Here is a 13,464-nt window from a genome sequence, read left to right on the forward strand (position 1 = left end):
TCGATTTCTTTGGTGATGACGTCCTGATCTAGTCGGGAAAAAACAAGGGGTGAAGGGACGAGATTTTGATGGGGAGGATGGTAAAACTCTATCTGGTAAACTTGAACAGTCTGTAACACCCATGCATCGCTGGAGATTGTACGCCAATTGTGAAGGAAAAATTGCACTCTGCCCCCCAAGACAACTGTTTCGTAAGGAATCAAGCTCACCTGTGTTGGCGAAATCCTGACGTCCTCCCTAGTGTCCGCCATAACCTCCTTTTGCGGCCTGCCCATGACCTTTGCGGGAGGGGTAGAAATTGGACTTGGAACCGGAATAGGAAGAATGTTGACCTCCCCCCTGCTGGGACTGATTGCCACGTTGCTGGCCAGATCCACGGCCGAACGAACGTCCCTTGGATCGTCCGGCCCTTCCAAAAACCGGGCAGAACACCCTGCGGAGAGAAGATTGCGCCTTATCCAGGCCACTGAAAGTTGCGACAAATTTCGTCAACTCTTTAAGGAAGGGTTGACCAAAAAGCAGACCCTGAGCAAGAGGCCCCGACTCTGACGAAGCCAATTCCGTCAACCTTGGGTCCATTTTCAACAGAATGGAACGGCGCCTCTCAGAGGAGAGAGCACAATTCACGTTTCCCAACTGGCAAATAGCCCGCTGGGCCCAACCAATCAGCTCGTCCGGGTCGATGCCAGAAGCGGACCCCTGCGCCTGGTAACCCAAATCCAGAATCTTTGTAAGCGGGCCAAGGAGATCTAACAATTTATCCTGGCACAGGTGCCAAGACCTTTCAATGCCCTTCTTGGGGTCCTTCGTGAATTTTTTAAGGTAGGTAAGAATAGTGGGATCTACCTCTGGAGTTTCAGAGAGTTTGTCTGCCAAATCCGGGCGAGGACACTCGGAACGAAGACGAGAACGTACTTCTTGATCAAAAGGTTCACGAATTTGGGCCTGAACGTACTCCGTGATCTCAGGAGCAGGGAGCCAGGACTTAGAATTTGGGTGGACTATGTCCGAAGGCTCAAACAGGGGATGAGAAGATGCGTCAACAAAATGCTCCTTCCTAGATTTTTTAGCAGGGGGATGACCAGAGGGACCAGAAGAGGAGGATGAAGATGATGTGTCATCAGTGTCCGGGGAAGTTGGTTTAGCCTTTTTTGAACCACCGGAGGAAGACAGGGATTTAGCTAACTTTACAAAATCAGATTTATGCAGATTTTTGGGGGATTTAGAGGAGTGTTTTCCGGAAGAAGAAGGAATCCAACCTTGTTGGTGTGCGTAATCCGTCAAATGGCGTTTCAATGGCCCAATGGCGTGCGGTATTGACCGAGTGCTGTACCCCCTGGTCAAGAGCGTCAACCAAATCATACTCGAAGGACTCCTCAGGCTCTTCATCATAGTAGTAGTCGTCATCCTCCTCATAGCCAGCCATGCTTGCGACTATATGGCAGGACAGAGAGACAGAAATGCCCACACAGGATTAAATACCAGGGCCAGACAACACTGAATTGACCCAGTCAGGGGGAGTGACAACCCCAAGCAAGCCAGACAGGCAGAGACACACTCAACCCAGAGAAACTGATGAAATGTGGAGGGACAGGCTTGCAAGAAAACCCACTCTAGGCAATGCCTCTACGAATTTTACAACCCAAACCCTGGCAGAGGAAAGGGCGTCAATTGGGAACTCTCCGGCAGGCAGTGGGCACAGGCTACTTTGAAACGCCGCCTCACGCGTGTCAGGAATCCGTGAGAGACACGGAACGTCAACAAGGGCTGTCGCGCATGCGCAGAAGCCCGCCTGTGAACACCCGGAAGTTGAGAGCGACGCGCGACAACAGCGCGCGACCGCTCAAGTCCCCGGTCCCACTCCACAGAAATACGCGGGCACAAAGCGCCCGAGTACCAAGAGAGGTGACCCGCGCTCTCAAACAGCAAGAACAGCAAACGAGAAGCCGAAAGAACACCAAAACACAAAGTGCGCAAGAAACTGCAGGCAAAACGCCGGAAACGGCGAAACGAGAAGCGCTGCAACAACGCTATCGTAAGTAAAGAGTATAAGTCAATGAACACATGCAATACAACATTTGGCATGAAATAAAGCAAAAATGACTTACCTGGCTGCGAAGCAGCAAAGAAAGAGGAAGTCTTACCCTCTATGGTTGTTTATATAGGGATGTAGACTCTATGGTTGCCTAAGTGCTCATGGGATTTGTAGTTTTCTTTTTCTTTACTGTGTTCCTATTGGCTGCTGTTTGTAGTAAAGAAATCGAGAAAGCATAATCTGAGCCTCCTGTCCTGCCATAGAATTGCTATCGTTCTATGATGTGATATATCTTGCTCTCTCTGTCATTATGTCTGAAGAAAGTGCAATTGTATAAAGAATTACAATTTTAAAATGTTAATATCTTTGGTATTTACATACCAAATTATGTATTTTCCTTTTGGGGTGATGTAATGCAGAGCAGGTGTTTTCTTTTCTGTTGGTAAAAAAAAGAGTATTACTTTCATTTTGAACGTTATTTGTTGGTAGTTTGTGGAGGTTAGGGTCATTAGGTTTTAATTGTTTTTTATCTGACCATATTGCATGGCTAAATCACAGAGGCCACGTTCATTCAGCATCGATATTATGTTATTGAACCATAGTTAATACAAGCTTTTTCATATGCATAATTGGGTCATTGTTGCTTTGTGTCCTTAGTTTCTATGTAAAAACGTGTTTAGTGCATTTATCGTCCAGATATTGTAGATTTGCAGAAGGTCTGAGTGGTAAACTTTGCTCTACTTTCGGAGTTTTTCCCACTCCGCACTCCGTGTAGAGCAGGGAGTTCAAAAAAATCAAAGGAGCGCCACAAAGTGGATTTTTTCCTCTCTCGCAGCTCGCCAACGTTAATTTGGTGAGCACGAGCAAGAAAAATCCAACGCCTGACCACCTCACGGTGAGATTTCTCAACCCGGGCAGTCAGTTGAGGCAGGTCGCTACCCCTTGATGAGATACCAGCTGCTCACGTTGTGCTGTGTGTGGTGTCGTACAAACTGATTTTACAGCACGGGACAAACACATGGAGCTAAAAATCAGCACAAGCAGCACAACATACCTCATTCAGCCGCTTGCAAATCTCCACGGAGAGCGGCAGAGGTCGTGGAACTCCGCCCAGGCTTGGTAAATTGGAGACAGAGAACCTGCGCATAGTCAACTGCAAAAATAAATGTATTTTACATTTTTTCTCTACTCTAATGTGCATTTTTATTACCGGCAAGTAGCATCTCTTGTTTATTAATTAATTATTTTAAATTTTTTTGAAGAGGACTCTATGACACATGCCTGCTGTCTCAGGGCTCTTAAAAAAGGGTAAAAGGAAGGTCTTGTGGACTATTGCAGCTTCTCGAGTTATGAATGTTCACCCAAAACCATAGGTAGGGTTAGAGCTTACAAATTAAGGATCTATGACTTTTTCCTTAAATTTAGTTGCATATTCAATTTCACCCGTTGTAAATTGTGTATGTCATTGTGGTATTTCTGTCTTGCATTTCTCGATTTTTGAAATCCTGAATTTTCATGTTCTCATTATAAAAATGTCTGAAATCATGGGACGCAAGCGACATGTTACAGGCGTTATTTGGTGGATTTGTCAGTTCTTCATGTTCTAATACACAAACTATTATAGACAGTTTTTATCGATTTCAAATGCAGTGTATCTTGAAACATTAAAGAGCACAGGTAATAGCATAGTATTTTGTCACACATGCAAATAAACCGCACACGATATTGCAAGCCTGAAATTGTCCTTTTTTTCTTTCCATAGATTTGAAGAGCAGGAGCTCTCCCAGATCGAACCTGAAGTTTCGCTTCGATAAACTCAGTCACTCAAGCTCTGGATCGAGTACAGTAAGTATCCATAAATTGTCTTTTTTTTTTATCCTTTTCAGAAATTGTCAATGTTTATGGGCCCAAGACCGGTGCACAAGAGGAGAGCACTGAACATCAAGAAAGGACAAAGGGTATATTATAGCTTGAAAACCTGAAAATAGGCCTTTGAAGGCAAAACTAACTGCCTTCAACATGGCAATCTCACTGAACTTTTAAACGCAGTATGACAGCGGGTGCATTTAATTGTTCTCTATCTCAGTTTGTATGTCCTAATGGACACGTTTCATGATGGAGGCCGTTTGTGTTTCTTTATAACTAATTATGGGCCCGATCACAAGTGAAAAGAGTTTCCGGACAAAAAGGGATTGCAAGTTCCAAAATTATACCAGATCAGGGGCCATATTATCAAGAAAGGGTGATACATTATCGCTGCTTTTATCAGCAGGAAACTACCGATAAACCAGTGATAATGGCTTGATAATATGCCCTTGTGAATTTCCATACAAGCCCAGGTTCTGGTGTTAACCTGGGCTTCTGTGGAAATTCACAAGGGCATATTGTCAAGCCCATTATCGCTGTTTTAGCAGCAGTTTCTTGCCGATAAAAGCGGCGATAATGTATCACCCTTTCTTGATAATATGGCCCCAGGTGCGTTAAAACCCAGGCTCAGTTCCAGTTTACAAGGCCAGGTGGAAATAATTTCCCAGTAACAGGAAAACACACAGTAAATTTGCATCCTGCATGTTTTTCCAGTTGACTGGTTCAACTTGCATGATAGGAAATTGCTGTTTGTGTCTCAACTTGCATTTCTGTAATGGAGGGGCGATACCACATGGCAGCGGTAATTTTGGATGTGGCGTTACCACCCCACTACTAATGAGTAAACTTGTGATCGCCTACTAATTGTAATTTCTAATATTTCGCAGTGTAAACATATCCTGGCACTTTGGAGGGTGAAATAGGGTTACAACATCTAAAAGGAACTTGGGCGAACTCTTCTAGTCAATGAAGGGTTTTATCGTTTTTATTGGACATAGCACTGCGCACCTTGCCTTCTAATTTTAAACGTTGAAGTGTGTCTGCGCCACAAAAATCAAAATATCCCTGTCTTGTGGGCTCAGGTTACACACATGTAATTGCACATTGATGTGAATAGTGCATGCACCAAACAATCCTACCCACAGACAGGGGCGGCTCTTCTCTAAGGTGGAGGATCGACACCCCACTGCTCTTTGAGTAGGAAAAATAAAACAATAACATAGTTGTTATCGTTCTATTTTTCTCTGGTTCGGGCTGTGTTAGGGGCAGGCTGGAGGCACAGGGGGAGGAGTACTTTTCACACTCCAAATGTGCATTACTGTTTGGTCAGCCAGCTTTGCCTGGTCAAACAGTCATGCGCACTTTGTATGTTCCCCACCAGGTTGCATTACATAACCTGGTGGGGGACATGCAAAGGCCCCCATTTCCCATAGACCAATCACAGTGCTGCATGGCAGGGTTGGGATCGGCTTAGGGGAGCCAATTACAACGCTGCTTGTAGCGGTGAGATTGGCTGTGGGAAGCCTGGGTGCTGTCTGGTTCTAGGACTCGCAGAGAAAAACAAAAGAGGGAAGTGGTTTTTTTTTTGCCCTATTTTATTTTGTCCTGTGAAATCTAATTTGGTCAATTGCTGGTTCAATTTAAACACAGGTATGCGCCAACAAAAAGAAAGAATGCGTTATGAACGAAAACGACAAAGTGAAATTCTAATGCATATATCGCTTCCTTTTCCAGAAATTAAACTACATTTCAAAAAGTTCCACACTTTCCAAATGCTTGATAACATTTTTTTTTGTTTGGGAATTAAATATTTCATAATTGGTGTACTTGATTAATGTATACTTGTTGCTGTATGTTTGTGAATTATTTGGAGGTTAAATCCTAGAAGTTGCCGAGGTCCATACCTCTGGCCTCTAGTAAGTGATTCCGTGGGTGCCACAGAAGTCAAAATGTGAGAAACCACTGACTTTGCACCATCATACACTGCAGTGCTAATCTTCCAATCCCACTACCACTCACCATCATGCCACTATCTTCTCTCAGAATTATTTACAATCCAACACTGCTGCACTTACATCCTCAACCCACCTTCAGATCTACACTGCTATCCTTAATCACAGCACTACCATCACACACTATCACCATTCAACACTGCACCAGCACTTCACACCACACTGTCATCACCAATACTTGCTCTGTCTTCATAGCACCACACTACTATCCACACCCCTGCACAAACACAACATAATCATTTGTGCCAACAGTACTCCCTCTTTTTTCCACCCTGCTGTGCTAAATTAGAATACTGCCCTCCTTGATCTTAAATTCTCTCTTAAAAACGCTATAAGCTTCTGCCACCATACTATTACATGCAGCTAGCTCTTTCCCCATCTCTCTTTAAAACCGTCCAACAGCACTACCAACCACAGCATCAAAGAACAGTCCAATGTCCCCATAACAACACCCCCACTACTGCACTATCTGTCACAGTGCCACTCTGCCACCCACCACTGAACTACTACTGGCAACTAGAACTGTCTGACCTCACAGCACCACTGTCCCACCTTCTGACGTGCGCACACTCAGTCCCAGCATTGCACTACTAACAGAACCAATATACAACTAATATACAATTTCAGACTATACCCACTGCCCTCACTAGTCACCTAGGTACAGTCCACCAGCATCGCACTAACATCACGACCCACTATACCACCGCCCCCAGTACTTCACTGCCACATTCTCAACACTTACCACCACTGTGTACCACACCTGCACTCACAGCACTAAAATATCACAACCCCACTGAGTCCCATGTCCAACAGCACTGCCATTGTCTATCACCACACTATCACTTCTAGCACCACCTTATCATCGTTCAACCCCACACTTCCACTTACCAGACTACCATGTTCGCCGCAACATTACCACCCCAAAACAAGCTTGGCATCTCCTGCACCACACTTCTCTCCCTGCACTGCATTACCTTCTGCCAGAAATCACCATCGCTATACCATACCTAAATCTGCACTACTACGTCTAAAACAACACTAACACTCCCGCCTCAGTCACTCTACTGTCTCTAAGTATCACATTATTGACCCAAACTCCACACTAATTGCCATGCACCCCACTATCAATCCACACAAATAGCCCTGCACCCCACTAGCAATTTACACTAATGTCTGTGTCTATGTATTTATTTTTGTATAGTGCATAACTCACCGTTCAGTCTCAGAGCGTTAGCGAAGGACTGGGCTATAGAGGACTGGCATGGGATTTAATTTCAGTTAAAAAGCCAAGTTTTAAGGTTTTTACAAAAAGTTTTGTGGTTTGGGTCCATTCTAAGAGATAAAGGAAGGGTGTTCCAGGTGGAAGGGCCTATTTTGAAAAAACTTCTGTCCCCATTTCTGACTGTCCTAACCTTAGGGACCTTTAAATAGTGTTTGTTAGATGAGCGCAAGGTTCTCCCTGGGCAGTAGCCTTGGAGCTTTCTCTGCAGGTATTTAGGTCCGAGACCATTGATGGATTTATGCACCAAACAACATATTTTGAATGAGATTCGCTTTCTTATTGGGAGCCAGTGAAGAGCCAGTGAAGAGCCTTCAGGCATGGAGCTGAGGGGGTGCGAGGTGGAAGATCAAGTATCAGCCTTGCAGCTGAATTTTGTAGAGTCTGGAGTTTAGTTAGAGCGCTATCATTTACATCAGCCAATAGCGCATTACCATAATCAAGGCGGCTGATTATGAGACCCTGAATTAGAGGTTTACGGGAGGCAAGTGGGAGCCACTTGAAGATCTTCCTAAGGCTTCTCATTAGCCCTATACTGGAGTGGACAACCTTATTTATGTGTGGGGACAGGGACAGTTTATCATCAATGATGACTCCCAGATTTCTGACTGAGTTTTTTGGGGTTGGGCATAGGCCTAGAGATGGAGGCCACCATTCATCTGTCCAGATTTTGTTTGCCATGCCAAACAGCATGATTCCCGTCTTTTATGCATTTAGCACCCCACTATCATTCTACACTAATAGCCCTGCACCGCACTATCAATCTTCATTAATAACCCTGCACCCCACTATCAATCTACACTAATAGCCCTGCACCCCACTATCAACCCACACTAATAGCCTTGCACCCCACTATCTATCTACACTAATAGCCCTGCACCCCAATATCAACCCACACTAATAGCCCTGCACCCCACTATCAATACACACTAATAGCCATACACCCCACTATCAAGCCACACTAATAGCCCTGAACCCCACTATCTATCTACACTAATAGCCCTGCACCCCACTATCAATCCACACTAATAGCCCTGCACCCCACTATCAATCCACACTAATAGCCCTGCACCCCACTATCAATCCACACTAATAGCCCTGCACCCCACTATCAATCTACACTAATAGCTGTGCAACCCACTATCAATCTACACTAATAGCCGTGCAACCCACTATCAATCTAAACTAATAGCCCTGCACCCCACTATCAATCCACACTAATAGCCCTGCACCCCACTATCAATCTACACTAATAGCTGTGCAACCCACTATCAATCTACACTAATAGCCGTGCAACCCACTATCAATCTACACTAATAGCCCTGCACCCCACTATCAATCTACACTAATAGCCGTGCAACCCACTATCAATCCACACTAATAGCCATGCACCCCACTATCAATCCACACTAATAGCCCTGCACCGCACTATCAATCCACACTAATAGCCCTGCACCCCACTATCAATCTACACTAATAGCTGTGCAACCCACTATCAATCTACACTAATAGCCGTGCAACCCACTATGTATCTACACTAATAGCCCTGCACCCCACTATCAATCTACACTAATAGCCGTGCAACCCACTATCAATCTACACTAATAGCCCTGCACCCCACTATCAATCTACACTAATAGCCCTGCACCCCACTATCAATCCACACTAATAGCCCTGCACTCCACTATCAATCCACACTAATAGCCGTGCAACCCACTATCAATCTACACTAATAGCCGTGCAACCCACTATCAATCCACACTAATAGCCATGCACCCCACTATCAATCCACACTAATAGCCCTGCACCGCACTATCAATCCACACTAATAGCCCTGCACCCCACTATCAATCTACACTAATAGCTGTGCAACCCACTATCAATCTACACTAATAGCCGTGCAACCCACTATGTATCTACACTAATAGCCCTGCACCCCACTATCAATCTACACTAATAGCCGTGCAACCCACTATCAATCTACACTAATAGCCCTGCACCCCACTATCAATCTACACTAATAGCCCTGCACCCCACTATCAATCCACACTAATAGCCCTGCACTCCACTATCAATCCACACTAATAGCCGTGCAACCCACTATCAATCTACACTAATAGCCGTGCAACCCACTATCAATCTACACTAATAGCCCTGCACCCCACTATCAATCTACACTAATAGCCCTGCACCCCACTATCAATCCACACTAATAGCCGTGCAACCCACTATCAATCTACACTAATAGCCGTGCTACCCACTATCAATCTACACTAATAGCCCTGCACCCCACTATCAATCTACACTAATAGCCCTGCACCCCACTATCAATCCACACTAATAGCCCTGCACTCCACTATCAATCCACACTAATAGCCGTGCAACCCACTATCAATCTACACTAATAGCCGTGCAACCCACTATCAATCTACACTAATAGCCCTGCACCCCACTATCAATCCACACTAATAGCCGTGCAACCCACTATCAATCTACACTAATAGCCCTGCACCCCACTATCAATCTACACTAATAGCCCTGCACCGCACTATCAATCTTCATTAATAACCCTGCACCCCACTATCAATCTACACTAATAGCCCTGCACCCCACTATCAACCCACACTAATAGCCTTGCACCCCACTATCTATCTACACTAATAGCCCTGCACCCCACTATCAATACACACTAATAGCCATACACCCCACTATCAAGCCACACTAATAGCCCTGAACCCCACTATCTATCTACACTAATAGCCCTGCACCCCACTATCAATCCACACTAATAGCCCTGCACCCCACTATCAATCCACACTAATAGCCATGCACCCCACTATCAATCCACACTAATAGCCCTGCACCCCACTATCAATCCACACTAATAGCCCTGCACCCCACTATCAATCTACACTAATAGCTGTGCAACCCACTATCAATCTACACTAATAGCCGTGCAACCCACTATCAATCTAAACTAATAGCCCTGCACCCCACTATCAATCCACACTAATAGCCCTGCACCCCACTATCAATCTACACTAATAGCTGTGCAACCCACTATCAATCTACACTAATAGCCGTGCAACCCACTATCAATCTACACTAATAGCCCTGCACCCCACCCACTATCAATCTACACTAATAGCCCTGCACCCCACTATCAATCTACACTAATAGCCGTGCAACCCACTATCAATCCACACTAATAGCCATGCACCCCACTATCAATCCACACTAATAGCCCTGCACCGCACTATCAATCCACACTAATAGCCCTGCACCCCACTATCAATCTACACTAATAGCTGTGCAACCCACTATCAATCTACACTAATAGCCGTGCAACCCACTATGTATCTACACTAATAGCCCTGCACCCCACTATCAATCTACACTAATAGCCGTGCAACCCACTATCAATCTACACTAATAGCCCTGCACCCCACTATCAATCTACACTAATAGCCCTGCACCCCACTATCAATCCACACTAATAGCCCTGCACTCCACTATCAATCCACACTAATAGCCGTGCAACCCACTATCAATCTACACTAATAGCCGTGCAACCCACTATCAATCCACACTAATAGCCATGCACCCCACTATCAATCCACACTAATAGCCCTGCACCGCACTATCAATCCACACTAATAGCCCTGCACCCCACTATCAATCTACACTAATAGCTGTGCAACCCACTATCAATCTACACTAATAGCCGTGCAACCCACTATGTATCTACACTAATAGCCCTGCACCCCACTATCAATCTACACTAATAGCCGTGCAACCCACTATCAATCTACACTAATAGCCCTGCACCCCACTATCAATCTACACTAATAGCCCTGCACCCCACTATCAATCCACACTAATAGCCCTGCACTCCACTATCAATCCACACTAATAGCCGTGCAACCCACTATCAATCTACACTAATAGCCGTGCAACCCACTATCAATCTACACTAATAGCCCTGCACCCCACTATCAATCTACACTAATAGCCCTGCACCCCACTATCAATCCACACTAATAGCCGTGCAACCCACTATCAATCTACACTAATAGCCGTGCTACCCACTATCAATCTACACTAATAGCCCTGCACCCCACTATCAATCTACACTAATAGCCCTGCACCCCACTATCAATCCACACTAATAGCCCTGCACTCCACTATCAATCCACACTAATAGCCGTGCAACCCACTATCAATCTACACTAATAGCCGTGCAACCCACTATCAATCTACACTAATAGCCCTGCACCCCACTATCAATCCACACTAATAGCCGTGCAACCCACTATCAATCTACACTAATAGCCCTGCACCCCACTATCAATCTACACTAATAGCCCTGCACCCCACTATCAATCTACACTAATAGCCCTGCACCCCACTGTCAATCTACACTAATAGCCGTGCAACCCACTATCAATCTACACTAATAGCCGTGCAACCCACTATCAATCTACACTAATAGCCCTGCACCCCAATATCAACCCAAACTAGTATACCATTTGCGAAATCAATCAATCTAATGTACATATTATTTTAGATGGTCTTATGGTTCAAAAATAAGGTCTACGCATTTCAAACTCCCTTTTGTTATGGAGTTCTCATTAGGACCGTAAACTCTCTAATAGTCACTTTGGTTAGGGGGTCTGAACTGAGAGACCGGACCGCGATTGAATGGAGTAGCAGAACCAACAACAGGCACTTGGCGGTAGTGTCGAGGGAGCATTTTCAATCAACGGTGTCCACCCCATGTTTTAATCACTAATTTTGGGGCATAATTAAAGACAAATAGAGTGAAAACACCAGCCACATACATAAAATGGTTCTGCGCCTTGGTTGTCGGTGATGTAAAGACCCCCTAACCAAAGTGACTATTAGAGAGTTTACGGTCCTGATGAGAACTCCGTAACAAAAGGGAGTATGAAACGCGTAGACCTTATTTTTGAACCATAAGACCATCTAAAATAATATGTACATTAGATTGATTTATTTCGCAAATAGTATACTATGGTTCTTGTAGAAATGGTATAAAAAATGTACAGATAAAATATTTTTGCTACTAGAATTTGAGAGTGTGAATGTGTGTAGTGTGAGAATCTTAGCGAGAATGTGTATGAATGAATTTCAGGGGTACAATGCTGAACATGTATATATGTATGTTGATTCTATGTTTTTTTAAATGTTTTTCTTTTGAAATGAAAAAATCCGCTTGAACAAATGAAAAAAATGAAATCAAAATAAAAATCAAATCAAAAAGATTAATTCACAATGACTAAAACGTTGCCTTCATAGTGTTTAATTCGTATGTTGGCATCAGAAATAGGGACTTTGATTGAGATTGGCAGCATTGGCAATTTTCTTGTAGTATACATTCTTGAAAATCTCAGCATCAGGCACCCCAAGGCCATCTGATTATTACTACTTCATTATTGTCTGGTGTAATATGGTGGGTGACCTGTTGGTGACCAGTCCCTCCCGTGAAGTGGCCTGTTTTCTCCATTATGCCACAGTGATCTTAGCCACAAGCTACCAACACATTTAATTTCAGAAGCTGAGCTTATCTGAACACTTTGTGGTGATAACCCTGCTTCTCACAAGCCTTGAATTTGTTCACACATAGCTGAGGTCTATGCCAATGGAGCTTGGACAGATTTTCTGTCCTCTGTCTGCCATGTTTACCCCCAAATGTGATCCATTCACTCTGAGAAATGCAACACCTTGAACCCAGAATCATGCAAATTGACAATTCCTGCATGAACCACATGATGTAGGGCTTTCTCTGACAGTCTGTTCGTTTGTGCTTCTCTCTCTGCAGTGAATGAATCATTTATTGAGGGAAGGATTCATCCCCCATCATCGGCTGGAAGCATCTGTTCACCACACTTGTACCTGTTGCCACGGCGCATTGACATGTTTGGACCCTCAGCTGCTCATGTATGTGAACAAGAAGGTGGCGATGCTGCAGAGCTCTCTGTACTTGGCCATGGCCATCATTTATGGACAAGTCAACACTTGCACACATTCACCTCCATGACGTATGACAGAGGCCTTCACCTGGTTCTGCGCTGCCAGTAGAGGGCGCTAGGGTGCTCAGCTGCGAGGATGCATTAACACTCTAAGCCCCTTGTGAGTGCTGTCCATCTCTTTGTGCTGAAGGCATGTATGACAAGTTTTGCATTTCAAGACTTGGAAGGATTGTCTACAGGATGTGACAACTGAGACATCCCAGAATTGGTGCAGCCTGG

The 13,464-nt window shown here is 44.6% G+C and overlaps 1 protein-coding gene across 4 annotated transcripts in view; it reads left to right on the forward strand.

Moving 5' to 3' along the window:
* Positions 1-13,170, forward strand: part of RAP1GAP2 (RAP1 GTPase activating protein 2) — a 1,533,685-nt gene extending 1,520,515 nt beyond the window's left edge. For all 4 annotated transcript variants that reach the window (XM_086954529.1, XM_086954528.1, XM_086954531.1 and 1 more), the window contains 2 exons: positions 3,798-3,880; positions 13,035-13,170. In XM_086954529.1, the coding sequence (XP_086810655.1) occupies positions 3,798-3,880; positions 13,035-13,037 (86 nt within the window). In that variant the 3' untranslated portion in view covers positions 13,038-13,170. The remainder of the gene's footprint in view (positions 1-3,797; positions 3,881-13,034) is intronic.
* Positions 13,171-13,464: the final 294 nt, after the last annotated feature.

Source organism: Lissotriton vulgaris, chromosome 2_1 (assembly GCF_964263255.1).
Source record: "Lissotriton vulgaris chromosome 2_1, aLisVul1.2, whole genome shotgun sequence".
Classification (NCBI taxonomy): Eukaryota; Metazoa; Chordata; class Amphibia; order Caudata; family Salamandridae; genus Lissotriton; species Lissotriton vulgaris.